The 24429-nt window shown below is 42.9% G+C and overlaps 1 protein-coding gene across 1 annotated transcript in view; it reads left to right on the top strand.

Annotated features, from left to right (window-relative positions):
- kiaa0319 (KIAA0319 ortholog) overlaps positions 1-24429 on the top strand; it is a 122632-nt gene that overhangs the window by 55450 nt on the left and 42753 nt on the right. The window contains exons 9-11 of the mRNA XM_041184007.1: positions 1097-1325; positions 4988-5111; positions 23963-24095. Coding sequence (XP_041039941.1) covers positions 1097-1325; positions 4988-5111; positions 23963-24095 — 486 coding nt within the window. The remainder of the gene's footprint in view (positions 1-1096; positions 1326-4987; positions 5112-23962; positions 24096-24429) is intronic.

Here is a 24429-nt window from a genome sequence, read left to right as displayed (position 1 = left end):
ATGCACATACCAGAGACTAATGATCCATCTTCAACACTACTGTTAATCTGCAGCCAAGCTCTTTGGTTCCCTCCAAGCCTGATATCTGGGTCCCAAATTTTTCAAGCACCAGGCTTTAGCACTTTGCCTCCCAGCTTAGTACCTTCCAACCCAAGCCCTGGCTCTTCGCTCCCTTATGTGAAAGCAACAGGGTGATGCATGTCCCTGTCCTTCGTTTACAGAGAGAATAGAGCTCCTTTTTCCGATTTGCCTCCTGGTCTTTGTGACATGGAAGAGGAAAAGTAAAAGATGTAAGACCTATAGGAAATAGAGAGGCATTATATACATGAAGAAATAGTTAATAACTACGTATAGAAAGAACCACACAGAATAAGGAACATACACAGAAGTGGGGACGTACAGATGATGAAAGGCTTATAGAAAGGGAGTGAAAACGGAATTGTGGATGAACTTGAGTTGACAAAAAATAGTGAGAGACGCAGAGAAAGTGAGAGAGAAAAAGAGACAAAGGAGAAGACAAGTAACTGAAAGAATTGAAATAAGTAAGACAAACAGTGTAAGAACAGATAGATACTTTAAACTTTGCCCAAGGCCCCAGGAGATGAACTATCTTACTGATGAGTTTTGTTCTGTATGAAGCAAACTGGAATTCCTATTACCTTTTTGATAGGTTAGTCACATGATACTATCTATGACATGTTTAATGAGAACAAATCAAATTTTGCAACTGGGAGAAGTAATGATTCTGAATCCAATTCCATTTGTTGTTTCCAGAAATTGTGCACATTCATGCATGTGAAAAATGGGAAAACACGTTAAAATATACCACAACATGGAGAGAGAAAATTTGACCTTTTAAGAGAAAGCTTATATTTATATTGCACCTTTATGTTGTTTCACAGCTGGTGAATTACTTTTGAAGTGTAATTATAGTCAACGGAAGACACAAGAGCCAATTTGTGCATAAATGCCACAGGCAGCAATAAATGAATGATTCGATGCTTTTGGAGAGAATGTCTGACTGTATTTCATCATGGACTAATAACAAATACGAGAGTTAGTGTAAGATGTAACCTCTATCATACTTGTTTTCTAGACTCTCAGTACTTGACTCAGATGGGGCTGAGAACTCGACAACTGCCATGGTGATTGTCAGCAGACCGGTGGATTATCCACCCATAGCAAATGCTGGTCCAAATCAGGCAATAACCCTGCCCTGTAATAGCATCACTCTGAATGGAAACCAGAGCAACGATGATTATCAGATTGTAAACTACGAGTGGTCACTCAGTCCGAACAGCAAGGGCAAGGTGGTTGCAATGCAGGTCAGTCCTATTGGTGTTTCTGCAACCTACTTTAACATGTTCCGTCAGGAACATGGACAACTGTTTTGCATGAATTGAAAGTAGACTGAAGGACAATTTAAGAGCTAGGAAAAGCAAAGATGCATTGTATTCCATATTTCCTAAAATGAAAAGAAATAATAATTGTAACAATTATACAGTATAGAACATGGTGTGAACTGGGTAGGTTTTGATGGGTAAAACAGGTGACAGCAAATTGGCAGGCCAGCACTTTGCATCTTTCACATTTTATTTCAGTGGGCCAATTTCAGGTCATGGTATCCACCCCCAATCCCCCTCGCTGGCAAACTACAAGCCAGCGTCTTCCTAGTGTTCAGGATGTCCACTGGAAAGAGGCTTTAGGTGCCATGAATATGATCAGGATCCCAATGTCTGTTTCAGCCCCAGCCTTGAGTTGTAAACTGGGCAAAGCATATGCCCTGCACATGTTCCTCTCAGTTTCTCTGGGTCTACAGTAGTCCTTGAAGGGACTACATGAACCCAATGACAAAAGGGTTGTCAACATTTATAATTAAATGAATGTGGAACCAGGAGGCAGACTCTTGCCTTTCTTGACTTCACAGTTATAGTGGGCTGCTGCTGGTGTATGCAGATCATTATATTTTTTGCAACTGAAGCCCAAAACCCATTTCCAGCGAGTCTTAGGGAAACATCTGGCACATATTCAAATCACAATGCCTATTTTGCATCTGTTTCTGATGTTACACAAATTTCCCGGCTATTAATTCTGCACACGGATGTGCTTCATCTGATCTCAAGCGCGTGTACCTGATGGTGAGTAATGGATGAAAAATAATCAGTTTTTTAACATCGGCATCCCTAATCTCTGTGAGCATTATGTCATCATATAAAATTAAAAGAAAACAAGCACTTGAATTTATGTCACACCTTTCACAACCTCAGGATGTTCCAATATACTTTACAGGCTTGTTAGCAAAATTGAAGCCATGAGATAAAAGGGCAGTAGCAACATGGGTACAAAGTAGGCTAAGGAATAGGAAAAGAGGGTTGTGGTGAATGGCTGTTTATCCACATGGAGGGAGATAAGCCCCAATGCTGTTCTCCAATGTTTAGTACCACAGGATCATTGCTATTTTTGATTTACATTAATGATTTGAACTTGAGGGTAAAGGGTACACCTTTGAAATTTGCAGATGACATGAAACTGGAAGTGTAGTAAACAGTGAGGAAGACAAGAGAAGAGAAGGCCGAGAGGAGATCTGATAGAAGGATTCGAAATCATGAGGGGTCTGGGACAAGTTGTTTCCCCTCGTGAAAGGATTGAGAATGAGAGGGCACAGATTTAAAGTAATTGGCAAAAGAAGCAAAAGCTGATCTGAGAAAAACCTCTTCATACATCAAGTGGTTAGGGTTTGGAATGTGCTACCTGAGATTGTGGTGGAGGCAGGTTCAATCGAGGCATTCAAAAGGAATGAGATGGTTATTTGAAAAGTTATAGGGAGAAGGCAGGAGAATGGCACTAAGTGAAATGTCGTTTGGAGAGCAGTGCAAACACGAGGGGCTGAATGGCCTCCTGTGCTGTAAGAAGTCTGTGATTCTGTGATGCTGTGCATAGAAGTCAAGAGAACATAGGCTGGTAGAATGGGTGAACACATAGTAGATGAAATATACTGCAGAATAGTTTGAGGTAATGCATTTGGGTAGGAAGAATGAGGAAAGACAGTACAACTTAAATGGTATGATGTTAAAGCAAGTGCAAGGAGAGAGAGAGACATAGGAGGTTTTTGTGCACTCATTTTTGAACATGGCAGGACAGGTTAACAAAGCAGTTAACAAAGTATATGGGCTTTATAAATAGAAGCATGAAGTACAAAAACTAGGGAGCTATGCTAAACCTGCATGAAACGCTAGTTCAGCATGTGTCCAATTCTGGGCTCCACACTTTTAAGGAAGGAGCGGGTACAGAAGAGATTTACTGGAATGTTTACAGGGATAGGGGATTACAATTGCATGGATAGGCTGGAGGCACTGGAATTGTTTTCCTTGGAGTGGAGAATAGTAAGAAGAAATTAGATGGACTAAACTATGTAAGGATTAGATAGAATAAAAGAGAAACTGTTTCCAATAGCTGAAAGCTGAAATAACTAAAAGGTCAATAACCAGAGGGTGCAGACTTAAAGTAATTGGCAGAAGAAACAATAACCTTCAAAAGGAAGTTGGATAAATACTTGAAGGGGGAAAAATTTGCAAGAGTATGGATAAAGTCCCAATCCTTGGCTCTAACAGGATAGCTTTTTGAAAGAGGCAGACAGGCTTGATGGATGGAGTGCCCCCCTCCTCTACTGTGCTACTCTATGGAATGATTTACAGTCAGTGTAGCCACTTTTGAAATGTAGGAAAATGGTTATGATGTCTGCATTCTGATTGGGTGAATTTATTAAACTGATTCAAGATACATGTTTGAAAATATCATTAATGTAAAAGCCAATCATGTACTTTGCATGTACAAAATCATCGTATGCGATCTCCAGTAAATTGCACAGATGTGATTTCATTAGAAGCATTGCTTAATATTGTCTTGCTCTTTACAAATCGACAGAAGAATAGAAGTTGAAAGCACAGAAGGAAGCTATTTGGTCAATTGTGATTTTATCAAGAATAATTCAAATCTAATCTCACTGCCCTGCTGTTACCTCGTAGCCCTATATCATGATCTCTTTCAAATGTTTACCCCATTTTACCTTAAAAGATTAAGTGGTCTCTGCTTCAGTCATTCGCCGTGGCAAAGCATTTCATGCTCAAATTTATCCCAACTCCTCCTCATCCTCTGTGATAATTTTAAATTGATGATTTCTTGCCACTGACTCCTCAATCAGAGGAAGTATTCCTTCACTATTCACCATGTCAAAACCCTTCATAATTTTACAAACCTCTATTAACTGTCCACACAGTTCTCTTTTTGCCCCAATAGAGAGAGCCCCAGCTGCTCAAGTTTTCCTTGTAACTCTCAGTATTGGTCTCCATATTATAAAAAGAATCTTGAGGCACTGGTGAAGGTGCAAAAAAGATTCGCTTGGACACATCAGAACAACCATCCAGAGAAGATTGAGAACTGACTTGATGGAGGTCTTTATAATTGAGAGGGTAGACATAGGGGAAGTCCAAACCTATGTGCCATAAATATAAAATGGTCACTAATAAATTATCAAAGAACTCAGAAGAAACTTATTTACTCATAGTGCTGAGTGGATGGGGTGGTTGAGGCAAATAGAAAATATGCATTTAAGGTAAGCTAGGCAAGCACATGAGGGAGAAAAGAATAGAGGGATATTTTGATGATGGAATAAAGTGGAAGATGGCCTGTGTAGAGTGTAAAGGTACACACCTGTTTGGCTGAATGTGCTGTTTCTGTGCTGTAGAAATCCAATGTTATTGTATATAAGTGCCCATTCTTCTGGTGAATCTACAATGTATACTTACTACAATGGAGTGCACAAAACTGCTCACTATACATTTAATTGTGATCTAACTAATGCTGTGTACAAATTTATCATTACTCTTGTGCCTTTACTTTTCGTATTCATTTAGCAGAGCTGGAATTCAGGAAAGCTCTACTCGCATCTTATTAAACTGGGATTGTAAATTGCAATTCTTTTGTCCAGGGTGTGCGGACACCTCACCTCCAGTTGTCAGCAATGCAGGAAGGGGATTACACATTCCAACTGACCGTAACAGACTCCGCTGGGCAGCAGTCCTCAACTGAGGTTACAGTCATTGTACAGCCTGGTGAGTATCCAATAGAAAGCTACCTGACTCTCTGTTGATGGTGCTCATTGAAAGGCAGCTTTACCCTAGAAATCTGGAACCAAATCTGTTTAGAAATGTTTTTTTTGTGTTGACTTGTTGGACCTTAGAAGAATTCTGCCAGTTAGTGCCCTAAGGTGTTGCTGCTGGTGGGAAGGAGATGACATTACTTCCTTTCAGAAGCAATGCACCTGTCAATAAGGTCACCAATGGAAGTTTCGAATGACCACGTTGCATAAAAGTCAAGAGTGGTTGTGAACTTTACAGTCATTGCTAATGCAGTGCCATTGGGGGAGGTGGGCTAGAGATTAGGTTGCAGCATGAGGCAAATTCAGTGGTTGCCCCCTGTGTAAAATGTAGCTTCTAGAAGCACTGTATCTGGGGTAACTGGAGGTTTGTACCACACATTAGGAAAGTTGTCAAGGCCTTGGAGAATGTGCAGAGGAGATTTACCAGAATGGTGTCAGGGATGAGGGTCTTCAGTTACGAGAGACTGCAGAAGCTGGAGCTGGTTTCCTTAGAGAAAGTTAAGAGGAGATTTGATACGGGTGTTCAAAGTCATGAAGGATTTAGGTGAAGTAAATAAGGAGAATCCATTTCTAGTGGCAGGTAATTTGGTAGCCAGAGGATACAGCTTCAGGAAGAGTGAACCAGAGGCAACAGAAGGAGCCTTTTTTTTTTACACAGCAAGTTGTTCTGATCTTGAATGAACTGCTTGACGGGGTGGTAGAAAGAGATTAATTTGTAATATTCAAAAGAGAACTAGATAAATGCTTGAAGGAAAAAAAATGTCAGGGCTAAAGAACAGGGGAGTGTGATTAATTGAATAGCTGTACCAAAGAGTCAGCGTCGACATGTTAGGCTGGACACCCTCCTTCTGTGTTGTATGTTCCTATTATTTTAGCATCATACAATGAGTATGTGTCCTTTTCTTGTTCATATTTGTAGTATTTTAAAAACATTCTAATTTTAATTTTAATCTGCCACTGTCCCACCCACTTACAAGGAGGAGGGACTTCAATTAGATGGAGAGACTAGAAAAGTTGGAATTGTTTTCCTTAGAACAGAAAAGGTTAAGGGGAGATCGAATAGATGCCTTCAAAATTCTGAAGGATGTTGATAGGGTAGATACGGAGAAATTGTTTCCACAGGCCGGATGGTCAGTATCCAGAGGACACAGGTTTAAGGTAATTGCCAAAAGAACCAGAGTGGAGATGCAAATATTTTTGTGCAGTTTTGTGACCTGGAATGCACAGTCTGTTGGAATCACAAACGTGTACTGCTTCACAACTACCTATTGCTGCCCTGCTTTCACTAAAGAAAAATAAAGGTTAATTCTCAGTGGAAAATCTGTTCTGTCCTATGGGAAGTGGTTGGTTGTAAACTTCACACCAAATGGCGCCGAAGTCGAAGTGTTTGGTAATGGCCAAAAATTACACCATTGTCTCCCCATTTGCATATACTTGCTTAAATATGACCTCTTTAAGGACTGGGAAATGGCTTGGCCACTGTAATAGATGGAGTTCTAGCAGAAACAAATTCCCTAATACAAATAAAACACTATGGATGCTGGAAATATAAACAAAAAAAGCTGGATCTATTCAGATCTGGCAGCATCTGTGGAAAGAGAAACAGGCCAGGATTTTCCGTGCTTGCTGGCTTCAAGCGTGTTCAGTGGTGTGAGCGGACAATAAGGCATGATCGCTTTCACAATGGCGTGAAACCAATTCGCAATTGTCCACTCAACCATCCGATGGCAGGCTGAGTTTCCCGCCATCGGATGTTGGGAACCTCAGTGTAATACACCAGCATATCATTATTAGACCAGCCTGCCGGAATCGACCTCCCGTCCCAACCCGCTGGATAAGAGGCCTGCACTTGGAGGGCTGCACTTTGAGGGGAACTCAGAGGTGAGCACACAGTAAAGTTGTACAGCGCTTGCCAGGCTTGCCTGTTGGACATCAGGCTTGAGGGGCATTGGGGGGTTGGGGTTTGGGGCAGTCCAGCCATTGAGGCCACTTTGGGGGGTCGTGTAAAGGGCAGTCCTGCTGTTGAAGCACCATGTGGGGGTGGGCAAGGGCTGCCTTGCAGTTGAGGTGACTTGTGAGGGGCGGTGCGAGGGTGCAAGGGCTACCCTGCCGTTGAATATAGCGCATAAGCATTTGGGATGGGGTGTAGGTGAGGGAGGGAAATGGCCATGCATTAGTGAAACCTGTATAAATTGACCTCTGTAAATGAGACAGTTCAGGCAAAGCCACATTGATATGATTGGAGTCGGGCTTTTAGCTTATCTGCCCACTCAAACAATGCAAAGGCATCAATGTGCCATCAAGCGCTCCAAACACCAAAGTGGGGGTCCCTCGGGCACAGACTGCAAAATCATGAGTGTTTTAGTGGATTGCAGAACAGTTGGACGACTGCACATGTCGTACAACCTTTTTGCTAAAGCTGGCCACAGAGCAGTCACTGCTGGAGGTGCTCACAGCCCCTTGCAGAGTCAGCATCACGGTTTGGACCAGTCTCCCCTATGGTTCAAGCTAACAGTGTAGCCTTGCAGCACAGGTTACAAGAATGCCTGTGCCTGAGCTGAGAGTACAGCATGCAGTCCAACAGGCAAAGCTGCTGCCAATCTGTCCGGTGGAGTGGGGCGGAGGTGGTCGGGTTTCAGGCAGCCATTCAGCACATTCATTTCTGGCCATCCAGGTGGTGGCCAGCGCTCTCCAAGAAGCGTTAAGGAGCCTTCAGACTTAACCAGGACAGGTTCTTAGTACGCCCATGCTAACCACATGTCTCTCTTTCATCCTGCAGGAGGAATACATCAGGATCATGGAACCTGGTGAACTAGCTGTATGCCTGATGGCCTACAGGGAGTGAAGACAACAGAGGAGAGAGTGACTGAGGCTCCTGGGTGCGCAGAGGCAGGAGCAGCAACCTCAGGAAGAAAGGGCAGCTGGGGCTCCTGTACATGCCACTGAAGCACCAGAGCGAGCCGTCACTGGTCTTCACCTAGTAACACCCAGGGTCTATAGATGCCGCCTTTCATTCCTGCAGATGACCAAGAAACAGTGTCGTCAAAGACTGCTCCTGTCTAGGGAACTGATCGGTCACATCTGCCACTTACTGCAGGATTTGGCTCCATGGGAGGGCGTCCACTGCCAGTGGCCATGAGAGTGACTGACGCTCAATTTCTACACCATTGGCTCCAGATCTCGGGTTTCCCACAGGTTCAGGGTGCGATCGACTGCACTCATGGCGCTCAGATCTCCATCACAACACACAGTGAACTATACCAACTGCAAGGGCTTCCACTCGCTGAATGTTCAGCTGGCCTGCGACCATCACAAACGCATCCCACAGGTCTGCGCACAATTCTCAGGGAGGGTCCACAACTCTTACATCCTTAGCAGGTCTCAGATCCCTGACATCTTCTAGGGTCCACAGAGGCTGTAGTGCTGGATCCTCGGGGACAAGAGCTACCCGCAGAGGGCATAGCTGATGACGCCCGTGCTGCGGCCTCAAACTACAGCAGAGTGACAGTATAGCGAGGCTCATGCCATGACATGGACTTTGGTGGAGCAAACAATAGGCATTTTGAAAATGAGGTTCCAGTGCCTCGACAGGTCAGGTGTCATGCTTCATCTTGCTGAGCACTACATAACCTAGCGCTCCAACAGGGAGAGGACCTGGCTGAGGAGGAGATGGAAGAGCTGCATCTCTCCTTTGAAGAGGGGGATGTCGAAGGGAAAATAACGGTGATGAGGTTCTCAAAGGTGAGGATGCCGACAATGAGGACATCGCACTGTCCAGACAAAGCAAGCGCACTCAGGAGGCCCTCATAGCTGCAAGATTCATGGAGGATGATGACAAGATGCAGTGAACACAGTTCTGACATCCTCACCTTGTATCTGTGAATGTTTGACTCCTGTGTGGCTGATGGCAACACACATGCCCTCAGTCTCAGGCTCATGTCATGGAAACGCAGTAGAGGCACCAATAGTTGCTAGGTTTGAGGAGGATGATGACGACATGCAGTGAAGACACTCCATATATCTTCACATAGCATCTGTGAACGTCTGACACCTGTCTGACTGAGGGCAGCTCGCTTGTGCTTTGTGATCAGGGTCATATGGAGACGCAGCTGTGAAACTTTAAATTAATCTGATCCTTTGTCAGCTTTCAGTATCTGTCCCCTTCAGGAGCACACTGTCACCAGACACAGATGCTGAAGAGATGGGGGCCAGCCCCATCTTAAAGATGCTGAGAACACACAGAGAGAATGACGGAACTCCGTGACACCTGTACATGACACTCTGGCAGCAATGACAAGTACCATCGAGGTGCAGGCATCACTAATGTGTCCAGTGAGTGTGAAGATGAACCATTACTTTGGTCTGAAGGTTACATGTTGCACAGGGTAGAGACCCTGGATTGAGACACCTGCCTTTATCTTGTGCAGGAACCAAGGTTTCACATCTTAGTGACGCAAACACTGCTTATCATAACAAGGAGACATAGGCAGGGAGATATTGTTGGGAGTTTATTTACAATAATTAACATTATGTACAAGTGATTAACACCCATGCCCAGGCTGTGCAACTACATCTTCTTAACTAGGCTTGGCCTAAATAGCCAAGTGGTTATGGTACTGTGTTTGTAACCCCAAGATCAAGAGTTCAAATCTCACAATGGCAAACTATAAAACTATGTAACTTCATCTGAAACAGATGGAAACGTGTTTGTACTCGAAAGAGTTACACCTTCCTAACCCTTCGGCTACATCTTGGGCTTGGCCTAAATAGCCAAGTGGTTATGGTACTGTGTTTGTAACCCCAAGATCAAGAGTTCAAATCTCACAATGGCAAACTATGAAACAATGTAACTTCATCTGAAACAAATGGAAACTTGTTTGTACTCAGAAGAGTTACATTTATAAGTATCTGGATGCTTGGCCTAAATAGCCAAGTGGTTATGGTACTGGGTTTGTAACCCTGAGATCAAGAGTTCAAATCTCACAATGGCAAACTATGAAACAATGTAACTTCATCTGAAACAGATGGAAACGGGTTTGTACTCGAAAGAGCTACATCTTCTTAACTAGGCTTGGCCTAAATAGCCAAGTGGTTATGGTACTGGGTTTGTAACCCCAAGATCAAGAGTTCAAATCTCACAATGGCAAACTATGAAACAATGTAACTTCATCTGAATAGGAACAGATGGAAACGGGTTTGTACTCGAAAGAGTTACATCTTCTTAACTAGGCTTGGCCTAAATAGCCAAGTGGTTATGGTACTGGGTTTGTAACCCCAAGATCAAGAGTTCAAATCTCACAATGGCAAACTATGAAACAATGTAGCTTCATCTGAAACAGATGGAAATGGGTTTGGACTCGAAAGAGTTACATCTTCTTGGCCTAAATAGCCAAGTGGTTATGGTACTGGGTTTGTAACCCCAAGATCAAGAGTTCAAATCTCACAATGGCAAACTATGAAACAATGTAACTTCATCTGAATAGGAACAGATGGAAACGGGTTTGTACTCGAAAGAGTTACATTTTCTTAACTAGGCTTGGCCTAAATAGCCAAGTGGTTATGGTACTGTGTTTGTAACCCCAAGATCAAGAGTTCAAATCTCACAATGGCAAACTATGAAACAATGTAACTTCATCTGAAACAGATGGAAACTTGTTTGTACTCAGAAGAGTTACATTTGGGCTTGGCCTAAATAGCCAAGTGGTTATGGTACTGTGTTTGTAACCCCAAGATCAAGAGTTCAAATCTCACAATGGCAAACTATGAAACAATGTAACTTCATCTGAAACAAATGGAAACTTGTTTGTACTCAGAAGAGTTACATTTATAAGTATCTGGATGCTTGGCCTAAATAGCCAAGTGGTTATGGTACTGGGTTTGTAACCCCAAGATCAAGAGTTCAAATCTCACAATGGCAAACTATGAAACAATGTAACTTCATCTGAAACAGATGGAAACAGGTTTACTCAAAAAGAGTATCAAGAGTTCAAATCTCACAATGGCAAACTATAAGACTATGTAACTTCATCTGAAACAGATGGAAACGTGTTTGTACTCGAAAGAGTTACACCTTCCTAACCCTTCGGCTACATCTTGGGCTTGGCCTAAATAGCCAAGTGGTTATGGTACTGTGTTTGTAACCCCAAGATCAAGAGTTCAAATCTCACAATGGCAAACTATGAAACAATGTAACTTCATCTGAAACAGATGGAAACTTGTTTGTACTCAGAAGAGTTACATTTTCTTAACTAGGCTTGGCCTAAATAGCCAAGTGGTTATGGTACTGGGTTTGTAACCCCAAGATCAAGAGTTCAAATCTCACAATGGCAAACTATGAAACAATGTAACCTCATCTGAATGGGAACAGATGGAAACGTGTTTGTACTCGAAAGAGCTACATCTTCTTAACTAGGCTTGGCCTAAATAGCCAAGTGGTTATGGTACTGGGTTTGTAACCCCAAGATCAAGAGTTCAAATCTCACAATGGCAAACTATGAAACAATGTAACTTCATCTGAATAGGAACAGATGGAAACGGGTTTGTACTCGAAAGAGTTACATCTTCTTAACTAGGCTTGGCCTAAATAGCCAAGTGGTTATGGTACTGGGTTTGTAACCCCAAGATCAAGAGTTCAAATCTCACAATGGCAAACTATGAAACAATGTAGCTTCATCTGAAACAGATGGAAATGGGTTTGTACTCGAAAGAGTTACATCTTCTTGGCCTAAATAGCCAAGTGGTTATGGTACTGGGTTTGTAACCCCAAGATCAAGAGTTCAAATCTCACAATGGCAAACTATGAAACAATATAACTTCATCTGAAACAGATGGAAATGGGTTTGTACTCGGCTTGGCCTAAAAGGCCAAGTGGTTATGGTACTGGGTTTGTAACCCCAAGATCAAGAGTTCAAATCTCCCAATGGCAAACTATGAAACAATGTAACTTCATTTAAAACAAATGGAAACGTGTTTGTACTCGAAAGAGTTACATCTTCTTAACTAGGCTTGGCCTAAATAGCCAAGTGGTTATGGTACTGTGTTTGTAACCCCAAGATCAAGAGTTCAAATCTCACAATGGCAAACTATAAAACTATGTAACTTCATCTGAAACAGATGGAAACGTGTTTGTACTCGAAAGAGTTACACCTTCCTAACCCTTCGGCTACATCTTGGGCTTGGCCTAAATAGCCAAGTGGTTATGGTACTGTGTTTGTAACCCCAAGATCAAGAGTTCAAATCTCACAATGGCAAACTATGAAACAATGTAACTTCATCTGAAACAGATGGAAACTTGTTTGTACTCAGAAGAGTTACATTTTCTTAACTAGGCTTGGCCTAAATAGCCAAGTGGTTATGGTACTGGGTTTGTAACCCCAAGATCAAGAGTTCAAATCTCACAATGGCAAACTATGAAACAATGTAACCTCATCTGAATGGGAACAGATGGAAATGTGTTTGTACTCGAAAGAGCTACATCTTCTTAACTAGGCTTGGCCTAAATAGCCAAGTGGTTATGGTACTGGGTTTGTAACCCCAAGATCAAGAGTTCAAATCTCACAATGGCAAACTATGAATCAATGTAACTTCATCTGAATAGGAACAGATGGAAACGGGTTTGTACTCGAAAGAGTTACATCTTCTTAACTAGGCTTGGCCTAAATAGCCAAGTGGTTATGGTACTGGGTTTGTAACCCCAAGATCAAGAGTTCAAATCTCACAATGGCAAACTATGAAACAATGTAGCTTCATCTGAAACAGATGGAAATGGGTTTGTACTCGAAAGAGTTACATCTTCTTGGCCTAAATAGCCAAGTGGTTATGGTACTGGGTTTGTAACCCCAAGATCAAGAGTTCAAATCTCACAATGGCAAACTATGAAACAATGTAACTTCATCTGAATAGGAACAGATGGAAACGGGTTTGTACTCGAAAGAGTTACATTTTCTTAACTAGGCTTGGCCTAAATAGCCAAGTGGTTATGGTACTGGGTTTGTAACCCCAAGATCAAGAGTTCAAATCTCACAATGGCAAACTATGAAACAATGTAACTTCATCTGAAACAGATGGAAACGGGTTTGTACTCGAAAGAGTTACATCTTCTTAACTAGGCTCGGCCTAAATAGCCAAGTGATTATGGTACTGGGTTTGTAACCCCAAGATCAAGAGTTCAAATCTCACAATGGCAAACTATGAAACAATGTAACTTCATCTGAAACAGATGGAAACGGGTTTGTACTCGAAAGAGTTACATCTCCTTAACTAGGCTTGGCCTAAATAGCCAAGTGGTTATGGTACTGGGTTTGTAACTCCAAGATCAAGAGTTCAAATCTCACAATGGCAAACTATAAAACTATGTAACTTCATCTGAAACAGATGGAAACGTGTTTGTACTCGAAAGAGTTACACCTTCCTAACCCTTCGGCTACATCTTGGGCTTGGCCTAAATAGCCAAGTGGTTATGGTACTGTGTTTGTAACCCCAAGATCAAGAGTTCAAATCTCACAATGGCAAACTATGAAACAATGTAACTTCATCTGAAACAGATGGAAACTTGTTTGTACTCAGAAGAGTTACATTTTCTTAACTAGGCTTGGCCTAACTAGCCAAGTGGTTATGGTACTGGGTTTGTAACCCCAAGATCAAGAGTTCAAATCTCACAATGGCAAACTATGAAACAATGTAACTTCATCTGAAACAGATGGAAACGGGTTTGTACTCGAAAGAGTTACATCTTCTTAACTAGGCTTGGCCCAAATAGCCAAGTGGTTATGTAACTGAGTTTGTAACCCCAAGATCAAAGAGTTCAAATCTCACAATGGCAAACTATGAAACAATGTAACTTCATCTGAAAAACAGATGGAAATGGATTTGTACTCGAAAGAGTTACATCTTCTTAACTAGGCTTGGCCTGAATAGCCAAGTGGTTATGGTACTGGGTTTGTAACCCCAAGATCAAGAGTTCAAATCTCACAATGGCAAACTATGAAACAATGTAACTTCATCTGAATAGAAACAGATGGAAATATGTTTGTACTCGAAAGAGTTACATCTTCTTAACCTTCCTAACCCTGCTGTTACATCTTGGTGCTCCCCGACATCCACGCAGAGGTGGAGGCAGCCTGCTGACTGCTAAGCCCTGTCTGTGATGACTTTGGTGTGCATCCTCTGGGGGGCTGAGACTTGGAGGGCCCTGGTCTGCTTTTACGGTCCTGCTGTGGACCAGCTATACCCTCTTTGGCTTGTGGAGCTGGAGCTGCAGGGGTCAAAGGGCCTTGGATCGGCTGGATACTCCTGGAGTCACCTGGGTAGATGGCCCCGGGGTGTTGAGTTGCTGTCCTCCTCCCTATGGGTATCCAAGGGCCGCTGGCTGCCTGGCTGAGGAGAGAAGGAAGCTGGAGTGAGAATGAGCTGCCCTGCAGCCATCTTGCGTTAGACACTGTAGGAGGCTAAGTATGGCATCAGTGATGGAGTTCAGCCTGAACAGCAGTGCAGTACTGATGTCCTGGACCAAGGTCTCTGTGGCGGCCGCCATCTTGCAGCATTGATTTTGGTGCACCACATGCCGGCGCAATCACCTTGGACTGAAGGCAAACAGAATCCTCCATTGTCCCTCACAAGCTGAGGAGTGCACTAGACATCCCTTCCCGATGTTCCCAAGCTTGCCTTTGTAGCTCCAGCAACAGAGGCATGACCGAGTCCAGAGACTCATCATTTGACTTGGACTCAGCAGACTTCTGGCCTTCAGCAGTCCACTGAGTGCCAGAAACTTGGGTAGCCCCTGCCACTACCTGTTGTGGATCAGACAGTGCGATGTGCTCACCAGATGTGACTCCGGAGCTACTCTAGAACTAGGTTCCACTGAGGTGTGTGTCTCTGCACTAGTGGAGCGTGTGGGTGAGCGATGTAATGGGTCTTCCAATTACGGTGTCATTAGATTCTTCTGAGGCGTCTTCGGGGCTTGAGCTCAGGACCTGAATTGTGGACCGCCTCGGCTGCTTCCCAGATGTGCCTGCAAAAGCAAGGAGAGATAATTAGTACATGGCAGGGGACTGCGGAATGGGAGAACTAACTCTCAGCATGGTTGTCTGATCAATATTGCGCTGTGGGATCCTCACTTGCTTAAGCACCTCCGACCTCATGGATGAACGGCCCAGATCGTGCTAGCCAGTTGTATGACTGTCTGTGAGTTCCTTGATATCAGGCATTCCTCCACGTCTCTTTTGTCGTGTGCCAGCTTGTCCTTCATGAAGACAGACGGAGAGATTGTATGCAGGACGCATGCCAGGCCAGATGAGAAGGATGCCTGGCATGTGTGAGTGGTGTCATGGACAGGATGAGGACACAATTCGCAGGGCAGGCAAAGGTGTGTGAGAGAGTGAATGGTGATGTCCTTTGAACTGGCAGTGAGTGAAATCCTGTGGATGTATGATGAGCTTGTGAATGTGAGTTGAGAGCAATGAGACGAGTGACCCTGGCGGAAGAGAGGAGATCATTCATCCTCTTTTGGCACTGGGTGGCTGTCATCTTTTGCAGGGCGTTGGCACTGACCACAGCTGCCACTGCCTCCCATGCTGGATTGGTGACCTAGCTTGCTGCTCTTTGCCCAGAGCAAGGGTAGAGGACGTCACAGTGAGCCTGCACTGCATCCAGTAAGCACTGGAGGGAGGCGTTGCCAAATTTGGGGGCAGCATGTTTCCTCCTTTTGACAGCCATGACTTTGCAGCTACTTCCTACCCTTTGAAGAGTGCTAGCTCTTTGCAGGGGTGACTTTTAAATATGGCTCCATAGTTACCGAAGGCCTGAGGTGATGACGGGATGGGTGAATCAGAGGCTGCCCCACCAGCATCCTAGCGTGTTTCCTGTGAAAGCAACATTAATGAGGCAGGATGCACCTGGAAGGCGATGACTTGGCGCAAAAACCTGCCATTATGGCTGGCGGGTAAAACATCCTTTTTCCTGCCCACTACCGCACTTAATGCAAATCTGGGATGATTCCATCCTTAATCTTATACATCACATCACAACACTTTATATATGTTATATTTAATCTCTCATCTGTAAATGGGCACCCACAACAGTGTAAACATTCTCTCAGTACTGCTCTCAAATCAGCCTTGATTATCTGACTGTCCCATTCAGGTGTTTGTTGGTGGTGTTGAAGAGTAACTGAGTCATTGGTCAGAGCTCTCTTTAAGGAATGACCCGAATTGCACTCCTTGTCTTTCCACAGTGGGATAGTTGATAATTGGTACCTACCTTACGGGGAACTAGGAGTGTAAACCAGCATCCTCACAATGCATGATGCAGTATGTTGTTGCGTCGACCAATATTCAGCACTCTCAATTTATTCCCCATCCTAGTGTCTAGAATTGCTTTCTCTAATTCCTAATCTTCTTTTACTCTTAACCTTTTATTCCTCATACCCTTTCCCATTTCCTTGTTCCTCATTGAATTTTCCTTCACTCATTCTTTGTCCTTTTCTGTCCTTTTAACCCAATATCAATAAAACAGATGATCAAGTCATTATCACATTGTTGTTGATGGGAGCTTGCTGTGTACAAATTGGGCTGTCACGTTACCTCCATTGCAAAGATGACTACTCCTCAAAATTACTTTAGTAGCAGTAAAACGCTTTGGGATGTCCAAGGTCATTCCCTTCCTTCATTTTTACTTTTCAGTCTTTTCCCCTTCTTTGTTTTCTATCTCCTACTGATACTTATAGCAAGTTAGGAATTAAAATAAAGTTATATTAGAAGAGTGAAGTGGGATTGAAGATGCTTCCTAGCCCTATTGAAAGAACTGTGCTGTGTTTTGTCTTCTGAAGACCACTGTAGCTGGAGGTTATTGACCTTGAATGGTTTGCATGAATGTGCTGCTTTAGTTAACATTTTGCACCTGTACTGAGCCTGAAAAGTTTAATCTACAATATAAAACTCCCCCAGCACCAAAAGACATTTCCAGCTTTCAAACGTCCAAGCTATTTTCTTTCAGAAACCTTCTACAACAGGAACTAGCGTAAAATTTTAAAAGTTATACCAATAGATTTCTTAATTTCTAATATTTCTGAAATGGTGAGGCATCGTTGTTTAGATGTTGACTGAGATCTTACAAGAAACAAGTTTCAATTCCTCCAGTATCTTAGTGTTTAAAAATCTGTGACTGCTGACCTGTGTTTTCCTAATTAGAGAAAAGCATCAACACGTAAACTGGTGATGCAGTTTAGTTTTTGCTGTATCATTATCACTGCAAGGAACTGTAAATGTGATTGACATGAGCAAAGAGTTAATGAGGCGAAATGTTGTGCTATTAGCATCCCATGTATGCATGAGGCATAGCAGCATAACAGCAGCTCTAAGACTGGATCTCTGCGCAGGTTGTGCAGAGAAACAACAACATAGGAGACCTCCTGCCTGCAACAGGTGGTAGCTTGCAAATTATAAGTTAATGACATTGACTTGGCACTGTAACTGCCTTCTACATCATTTCCTAGTCTTTATCATGTAGGTATGAGACAGAAACGGGGTAGGCCATTCAGCCCCTTTAGCCTTGCCATGCCATGCCATTCAGCTAGACCAGAGCTGATCTTGGGGCAGGATTTTTAGTTCGGCAGGCGTGCTTCCAACTGTGGCGCATGCCTGCCGACCGAAATATCGCACGAGCGCGGGATGATGTTGGGGCGCTCACCCAACGTCATCATGCACTATTATGCATGAGCGGGTCGGGCGTGCGCCCGCATGCCGAGCTAAAAATTCCCCAGTTACTTAGGCTTCCAGCATTGCTAAGCAGTACTGGTATGTCCAAGTTTAACAGGATGGTAAGAAGATTGATTCAATAATTTTTAGTTTATTACACACCCATTTTTTCGGTGTACACAATAGTTCCAACTTTCAAGTTATGACCACAGGCTTGACTGCAAACTACATGTAACAACTGCCTTAACATTATTACTAGATGTTTCTTCAGAAGCAGCCCAATTCGAGCATATCAACTTTTGTGCTGTACTGCATGAAAGAAATCATGACATGGCGATGATTAGCCAGCATATCCCTGATTAGTCACCCAAGCAAGACGCAAGCAAATGTAATCATGAGTCATTGTCGCAAGTTATTTTTGTTAGGTAAGAGTATCAGGGGAGCTAAGGCGCTTAAATGGAGTTGAGGTACAGATCAACCATGATCTAATTGAATGGTGGAGCTGGCTTGAGGTGCAGAGTAGTGCACTCTATTTCTGTTCCTATGTCATATCTATATGGCAAAGTGTTTGAGACAGCAGAGAACCAGATGCATTGGAGTGGCACTTGCTTTATGAGCAACTACAATGTCATGAATAGGTACAGAAAATAACCAAAAAGGCTAATGAAAAGCTGCCTTTATATGTAGAGGACAGGAATACAAGGAGGTAGAGGTCATCCTTCAGCTATACGAAGCCCTGGTTAGACCATGCCTGAATACTGTGAGCAGTTCTGGCCACACCATAGAAAGGATATATTTGCCTTGGAGGGACTGCAGCATAGATTTACCAGAATGATAGCTGGGCTGGGATTTTCAAAGGGCTGTGGGGTTGGGACCTGGTGTGGGCTTTGAAAATTGTGGTCCTGGATGTTTTCTCAGGATCCCAACATCTCCAGGACAGTTTCCAATTTTCAAAGGGCCTGGAGGGAGCGGGAAGTACACTTGCTGGCACTTAACTGTCCCTTAAGCTCCTTAAGGGACTTGTTAAAGGGGTTTGTCTGTTTCCGAATGCTATTTTCAACCCTTTTCCACTCTGAATAGTCTTGTGCACGTGAGTGCACAGCTATCGGGTTCACCAAGGTGCCGAAATAAATTTCTGTGGAATTGTCTTTGAAACAAACCTTTGGGGCCAACTGTCACTGGCATAAGCACTGGTCCTGGTCACACAAGGCTGTTGTCCACCTCAATCAACCTCCATGGTCACCTCAGGAGCTATCTTTTCTGATTGGCAAGGCAGCAGCAGTCTCCAACATGGCTGCCACCTTCTTTCCTGCCTGCTTGCCAGGTGGGCAGCTTCCGCCTTCTGGTGGTACTCAGTTCCTTTAATTGGACTCCGACCTCACCTCCTGGCCAATTAGGCCATTTACATTTAAAAATGCATCAGTCATGTAGTTCAGGACCCAGAATTCATCCAGGGCAAAATTTTACCAATTAACGCCTGCCCAGCGTGAAACGTGAGTGGCAGCACTTAGCGCTGCCTGTGTGGGCAGGGGGTTGTGGAGTTCAAGTGGGCCGAGTGCATGTGTGCAAGAGCCATTTGCAAATCTCCCTGAGGCACAGAACTGCCTTTGGGAGATGAACAGATTTTAAAAAATAAAGATTTTATAAATGTTATAAAATGTTATAAATGTTATAAAACATTTGAACATATGAACATATAAACCATGTGACTCTGTCACATAAGCAGGGGCATGTTATTAATGAAAAATGAGTTTTTATTTTATTTCAATTTGTTTTTAGAAACCTCATCCTGCCCCTGGATGAGGTTTCTGAAAAAGTGCAAAGGCCGCTTGGCCTTTTCACCTGCCCACCAACCGAAGTATCATGTGAGTGCATAATGATTTCAGGACACTCGCTCAACGTCATTGTGCATCATTTTACGCTTGGTCGGGTCTGGCACGCGCCTGCCCACCGCGCTAAAAATTTTACCCTGGGTGTTAGGTTCCACACCCTCACTGAAAATCTGGCCCCAGTTCATCAAAGGTTAAATTATGAAGAGCGATTTCACAAAGTAGGATCATGTTTCCTAGAATTTGAAAGGTTAAGGGTAATTTGATCAAAGTTCACAAGTTTTTAAGGGCAACAGATAGAGAAAAGCTAGTTAGTTGGGGAGTCTAGGACTAGGGAGCAGAGTCTAAAAATTAGAGCCAGACTTTTCAGGAATGAAATTGGGAAATATTTCCAGGGATGAGGAACAAATTCTGACCTTGTCAGAGTCATGCTCACATCCCTTGAAAAAGTTGAAAAAAAACATAGGGTTGTGGAAGTTTGGCACTATCTCCACAAATAGCAATTGGTGCTAAATCAATTGTTAATTTTAAGTTTGAGATTGATATATTTTTGTTACCCAAAGGTATTAAGGTAAATGGGGCAATGGCAGGTACATGGGGTTAGGTCACAGATCAGTCATGATCCCATTGAATGGCAGAACCAGCTTGAGGGACTAAATAGCCAATCCTGTTCTCTATGTTCCTTTAGAGCTAATACAACTAATGTCTGTCTAGTCATCTATCTGAAACCTGCTACCATCTCCTTTCAGGCTTGCTAGAATGCAGACTTATGGGCAGGTGGTGTGGAATCATGTGGAGAGCCACCTTCTTGACAACCACCTCTGTTGCAGCAGCCACCATCAAACAGGTTGCTCTTGCCACTTGCTCATGTACTCATGCCCATACATGGGTTTTCCTTTTTTGTCCATCACATCTTAGTTACTTGCCTCTTCAGCCTTGTAAAAGGCTGCTAATGGGCAACTACAAAAACAATTTGTGTTTATATTGCAGCTTAAACATCATATCAATTCTCATGGCATTTCCAAGGAGTGTTGCCAGATAAAAATTGGCATTCAGCCATATAGAGATGTTAGGACAGGCTGCCAAAATTTTGGTCAAAAGTTTTAAGGAGCATCTTGAAGGAAGATAAGTGGAGAGGTTTAAGGAGGGATTTTCAGAGCTTGGCTCCTGGACGGTTGAAGGCATGGCCTACAATGGTGGCGAAGGAAGCCGAGGATGCACAAGTGACCAGAATTGCAGGAATGCAGTCTTTGGAAACTTATAGAATTGGAGGAAGTTGTAGAGATAGTGGGGCAAAGCCCATGACAGAATTTGAATACGGTGAAAATTTTATATTCAAGGCATTGGTGAACCCGGGGCCAATATAGGTCAGCAAGCATGGTGGAGCATCCGTAACTGTCTTCACCTAACCTCATAGCATTTGCCTGCAGGAGATTCGGGGAAGGTCCCATTAGACTGGAAGATAGCAAATATTACTCCATTATTCAAAAAGGGATGGAGACAGAAAGGAAACTACAGGCTAGTTAGCTTAACATCTGTCATAAGGAAAATGTTAGAAACTATTATTAAAGAAACTCTAGAGGGCACTTGGACAAGCTCAAGGTCATCAAGCAGAGTCAACATGGTTTTGTGAAAGGGAAGTTGTGATTAACCAACTTATTGGAGTCCTTTGAGGAAGTAACATGTGCTGTGGATAAAGGAGATCTGGTGGATGTACTGTACTTAGATTTCCGGAAGGCATTTGATGAAGTGCCACATCAAAGGTTATTGCGGAAAATAAAAGCTCGTGGTATAGGGGGTAACATATTGGCGTGGATAGAAGGTTTGCTGGCTAACAGGAAGCAGAGAGTAAGCATAAATGGGCCTTTTTCAGGTTGGCAAGATGTAACGAGTGGTGTGCCACAGGGATCTGTACTGAGGCCTCAACTTTTTACAATTTATATAAATTACTTAGATGAAAGGATGGTTTCCAAGTTTGCTGATTTTGCAAAGATAGGTAGGAAAGTAAGTTGTGAAGAGGACAAAAGGAGGCTACAAAAAGATATAGTTAGATTAAGTGAGGGGGCAAAGATCTGGCAAGTGGAGTATAATGTGGGAAAATGTGTAATTGTCCATTTTGGCAGGAAGAATAAAAGAGAAGCATATTATCTAAATGGTGAGAGATTGCAGAGCTTTGAGGTGCAGAGAGACCTTGGTGCCCTGGTGCATGAATCACAAAAGGTTAATATGCAAGCGCAGCAAGTAATTAGGAAAGCTAATAGAATGTTATAATTTATTGCAAGGGGAATTGAATACAATTGAATAGTAGGGAGGTTATGCTTCAGTTGTACAGGACGCTAGTGAGACCACATTTGGAGTACTGTGTACAGTATTGGTCACCTTATTTAAAGAAGGACGTAAATGCGTTGCAAGCAGTTCAGAGGAGGTTTGCCAGACTAATACCTGGAATGGGTGGGTTGTCTTATGAGGAAAAGTTGGACAGACTAGGCTTGTATCCGCTGGAGTTTAGAAGAGTAAGAGGCGACTTGAATGAAACATATAAGATCCTGAGGGGTCTTGACAGGGTGGATGTGGAGAGGATATCTCCCCTTGTGGAAAAATCTAGAACTAGGGGTCACTGTTTAAAAATAAGGGGTTGCCCATTTAAAACAGAGATGAGATGAAATTTTTTTCACCCAAAGGGTGTTGAGTTTTTGGAACTCTCTTCCTGAAAAGGTGGTGGAAACAGAGTCTTAGAATATTTTTAAGGCAAATGTGGAAAGATTCTTGGTATGCAAGGGGGTGATAGGTCATCGGGGATAGGTGGGATGCAGATTTCAGGGTACTGTCAGATCAGCCATGAACCTCTTAAAAAGTGGAGCAGGCTTGAGGAACTGAATGGCCTACTCCAGCTCCTTGGTCGTTTGTTAACATGTACTTCCACAGTGAAAGTTGAGATATACAAATGTTTCTCTTAGCACAATGCTTTATGTGTGCGAGAGTTTGAGTATGAGTGTAAAGGGTTGGATTTTCAGACTCTAACTTCTCAAGTTGTTGTGAAGCTTTATAGTAGTTTCTGGTGATTTATGAGGAGCAAACCTAACAAAATAACAAACTTCCAATTTCCTCACAGGTGCCTTTCACAACCAGAAGCAAGTACATTTTTTTTTAAATCTCTGAAGGTGAAAAATGTAGGACAGTGTGTTCTTGCTAGATACTGCTGCAGCTGCTTAATTAGATGCTGAAGCAAATTATTACTGACTTTTTTTATTCTTTCATGGGATGTGGGTGTGTCACTGGCTAGGCCAGCATTTATTGCCCATCCCTAATTGCCCTTGAGAAGGTTGTGGTGAGCTGCCGCTTTGTACCGCTGCAGTCCATGTGGTGTAGATACACCTACATTGCTGTTAGGGAGGGGTTCCAGGATTTTGACCCAGCAACAGTAAAGTATCGGCAATTTAGTTCCAGGTCAGGATGGTGAATAAGATTGGAGGGGAACATGCAGGTGCTGGTGTTCCCATGCATCTGCTGCCCTTGTCCTTCTAGATGGTAGAATGTTCTTCTAGATGTGGGTTTGGAAGGTGCTGTCGAAGGAGGTTTGGTGAATTGCTGCAGTGCATATTGCAGATGGTACACACTGGTGCCATTGTGTCGGTGGTGGAAGGAGTGAATGTTTAATGTGGTGAATTGGGTGCCAATCAAGTGGGCTGCATTGATGCTGTTGAGCTTCTTGAATGTTGTTGGAGCTGCAGTCATCCAGGCAAATGGAGAGTATTCTATCACACTCCTGACTTGTGCCTTGTAGGTGGTGGGACAGGCTTTGGGGAGTCAGGAGCTGAGTTATTCCCTGCAGAATTCCCAACCTTTGACCTTATAACCACAGTATCTATATGGCTGGTCCAGTTCAGTTCACTTTCTGGTCAATGGTAACCCCCATTTTTTTTAATGTAGTCTACATTTTTTGTTATGCCCTTGGTCAAATGGCAAATCTGTGTCCTTTATTTGAACCAGCCTTCCAGGCGTTTTATGAAAACTGGTACAGACCTGCTAATAAAGAGTGAAAATGTCAAGCTACAATCCAGTGTAATTCTTCACACTGTAATATTAAATAGAAGGCACATACAGTTCATGAGCAATGCTTTGAATTGCATGCATGAATTCTACCCACTTCCAGATAACTGTGCATGTTGTGTGCAGGATAATATTCACTCTTTAAGACCTTTTCCTCTATTTTGTACACAGTCTGTAAGTAAGTACATTAATGGGCACTGTGGAATTTATTGCATTGTTATTCTTTTCTATAGAGAAAAACAGCCCCCCAGTAGCTGTTGTGGGCCCTGACAAAGAATTAATTAGCCCAGTAGAAAGTACTACTTTGGATGGAGAAGCAAGTACTGATGACCAGGGTATTACCTCATATCACTGGGAGAAGATCAGGTAACTAATGACTGGAACAACAGTCTGTGCCGTTTCGTGTTTTGGTGTTTCCATCCTGGCTTTCATGGTTGTGACAAAATGATATTTTTTAGAATCCAGATCAGTGTAAAAACTGAAACAGAAGCCAATGGACACTTTGTTATGCATGGATTTGGAAATTTCTAAATTCTTCTTTTTCCATGAATTGTTACTGAAACTACAGAGATCTGAAAACATAAATACTGTTCGAGTTCCTTACATTACCTTTGTTTAGTTATTTTTATAAACATCTTTATTTAACCAAGGCTTATAAAGTCATTATGGTACAGAAGAAGGCCATTCAGCCTAACGAGAC

The sequence above is a fragment of the Carcharodon carcharias genome, chromosome 3, assembly GCF_017639515.1.
Source record: "Carcharodon carcharias isolate sCarCar2 chromosome 3, sCarCar2.pri, whole genome shotgun sequence".
NCBI classification, from domain to species: domain Eukaryota; kingdom Metazoa; phylum Chordata; class Chondrichthyes; order Lamniformes; family Lamnidae; genus Carcharodon; species Carcharodon carcharias.
The sequence above is the reverse complement of the archived record's forward strand: the minus strand, read 5'-3'. Positions and strand labels throughout refer to the sequence as shown.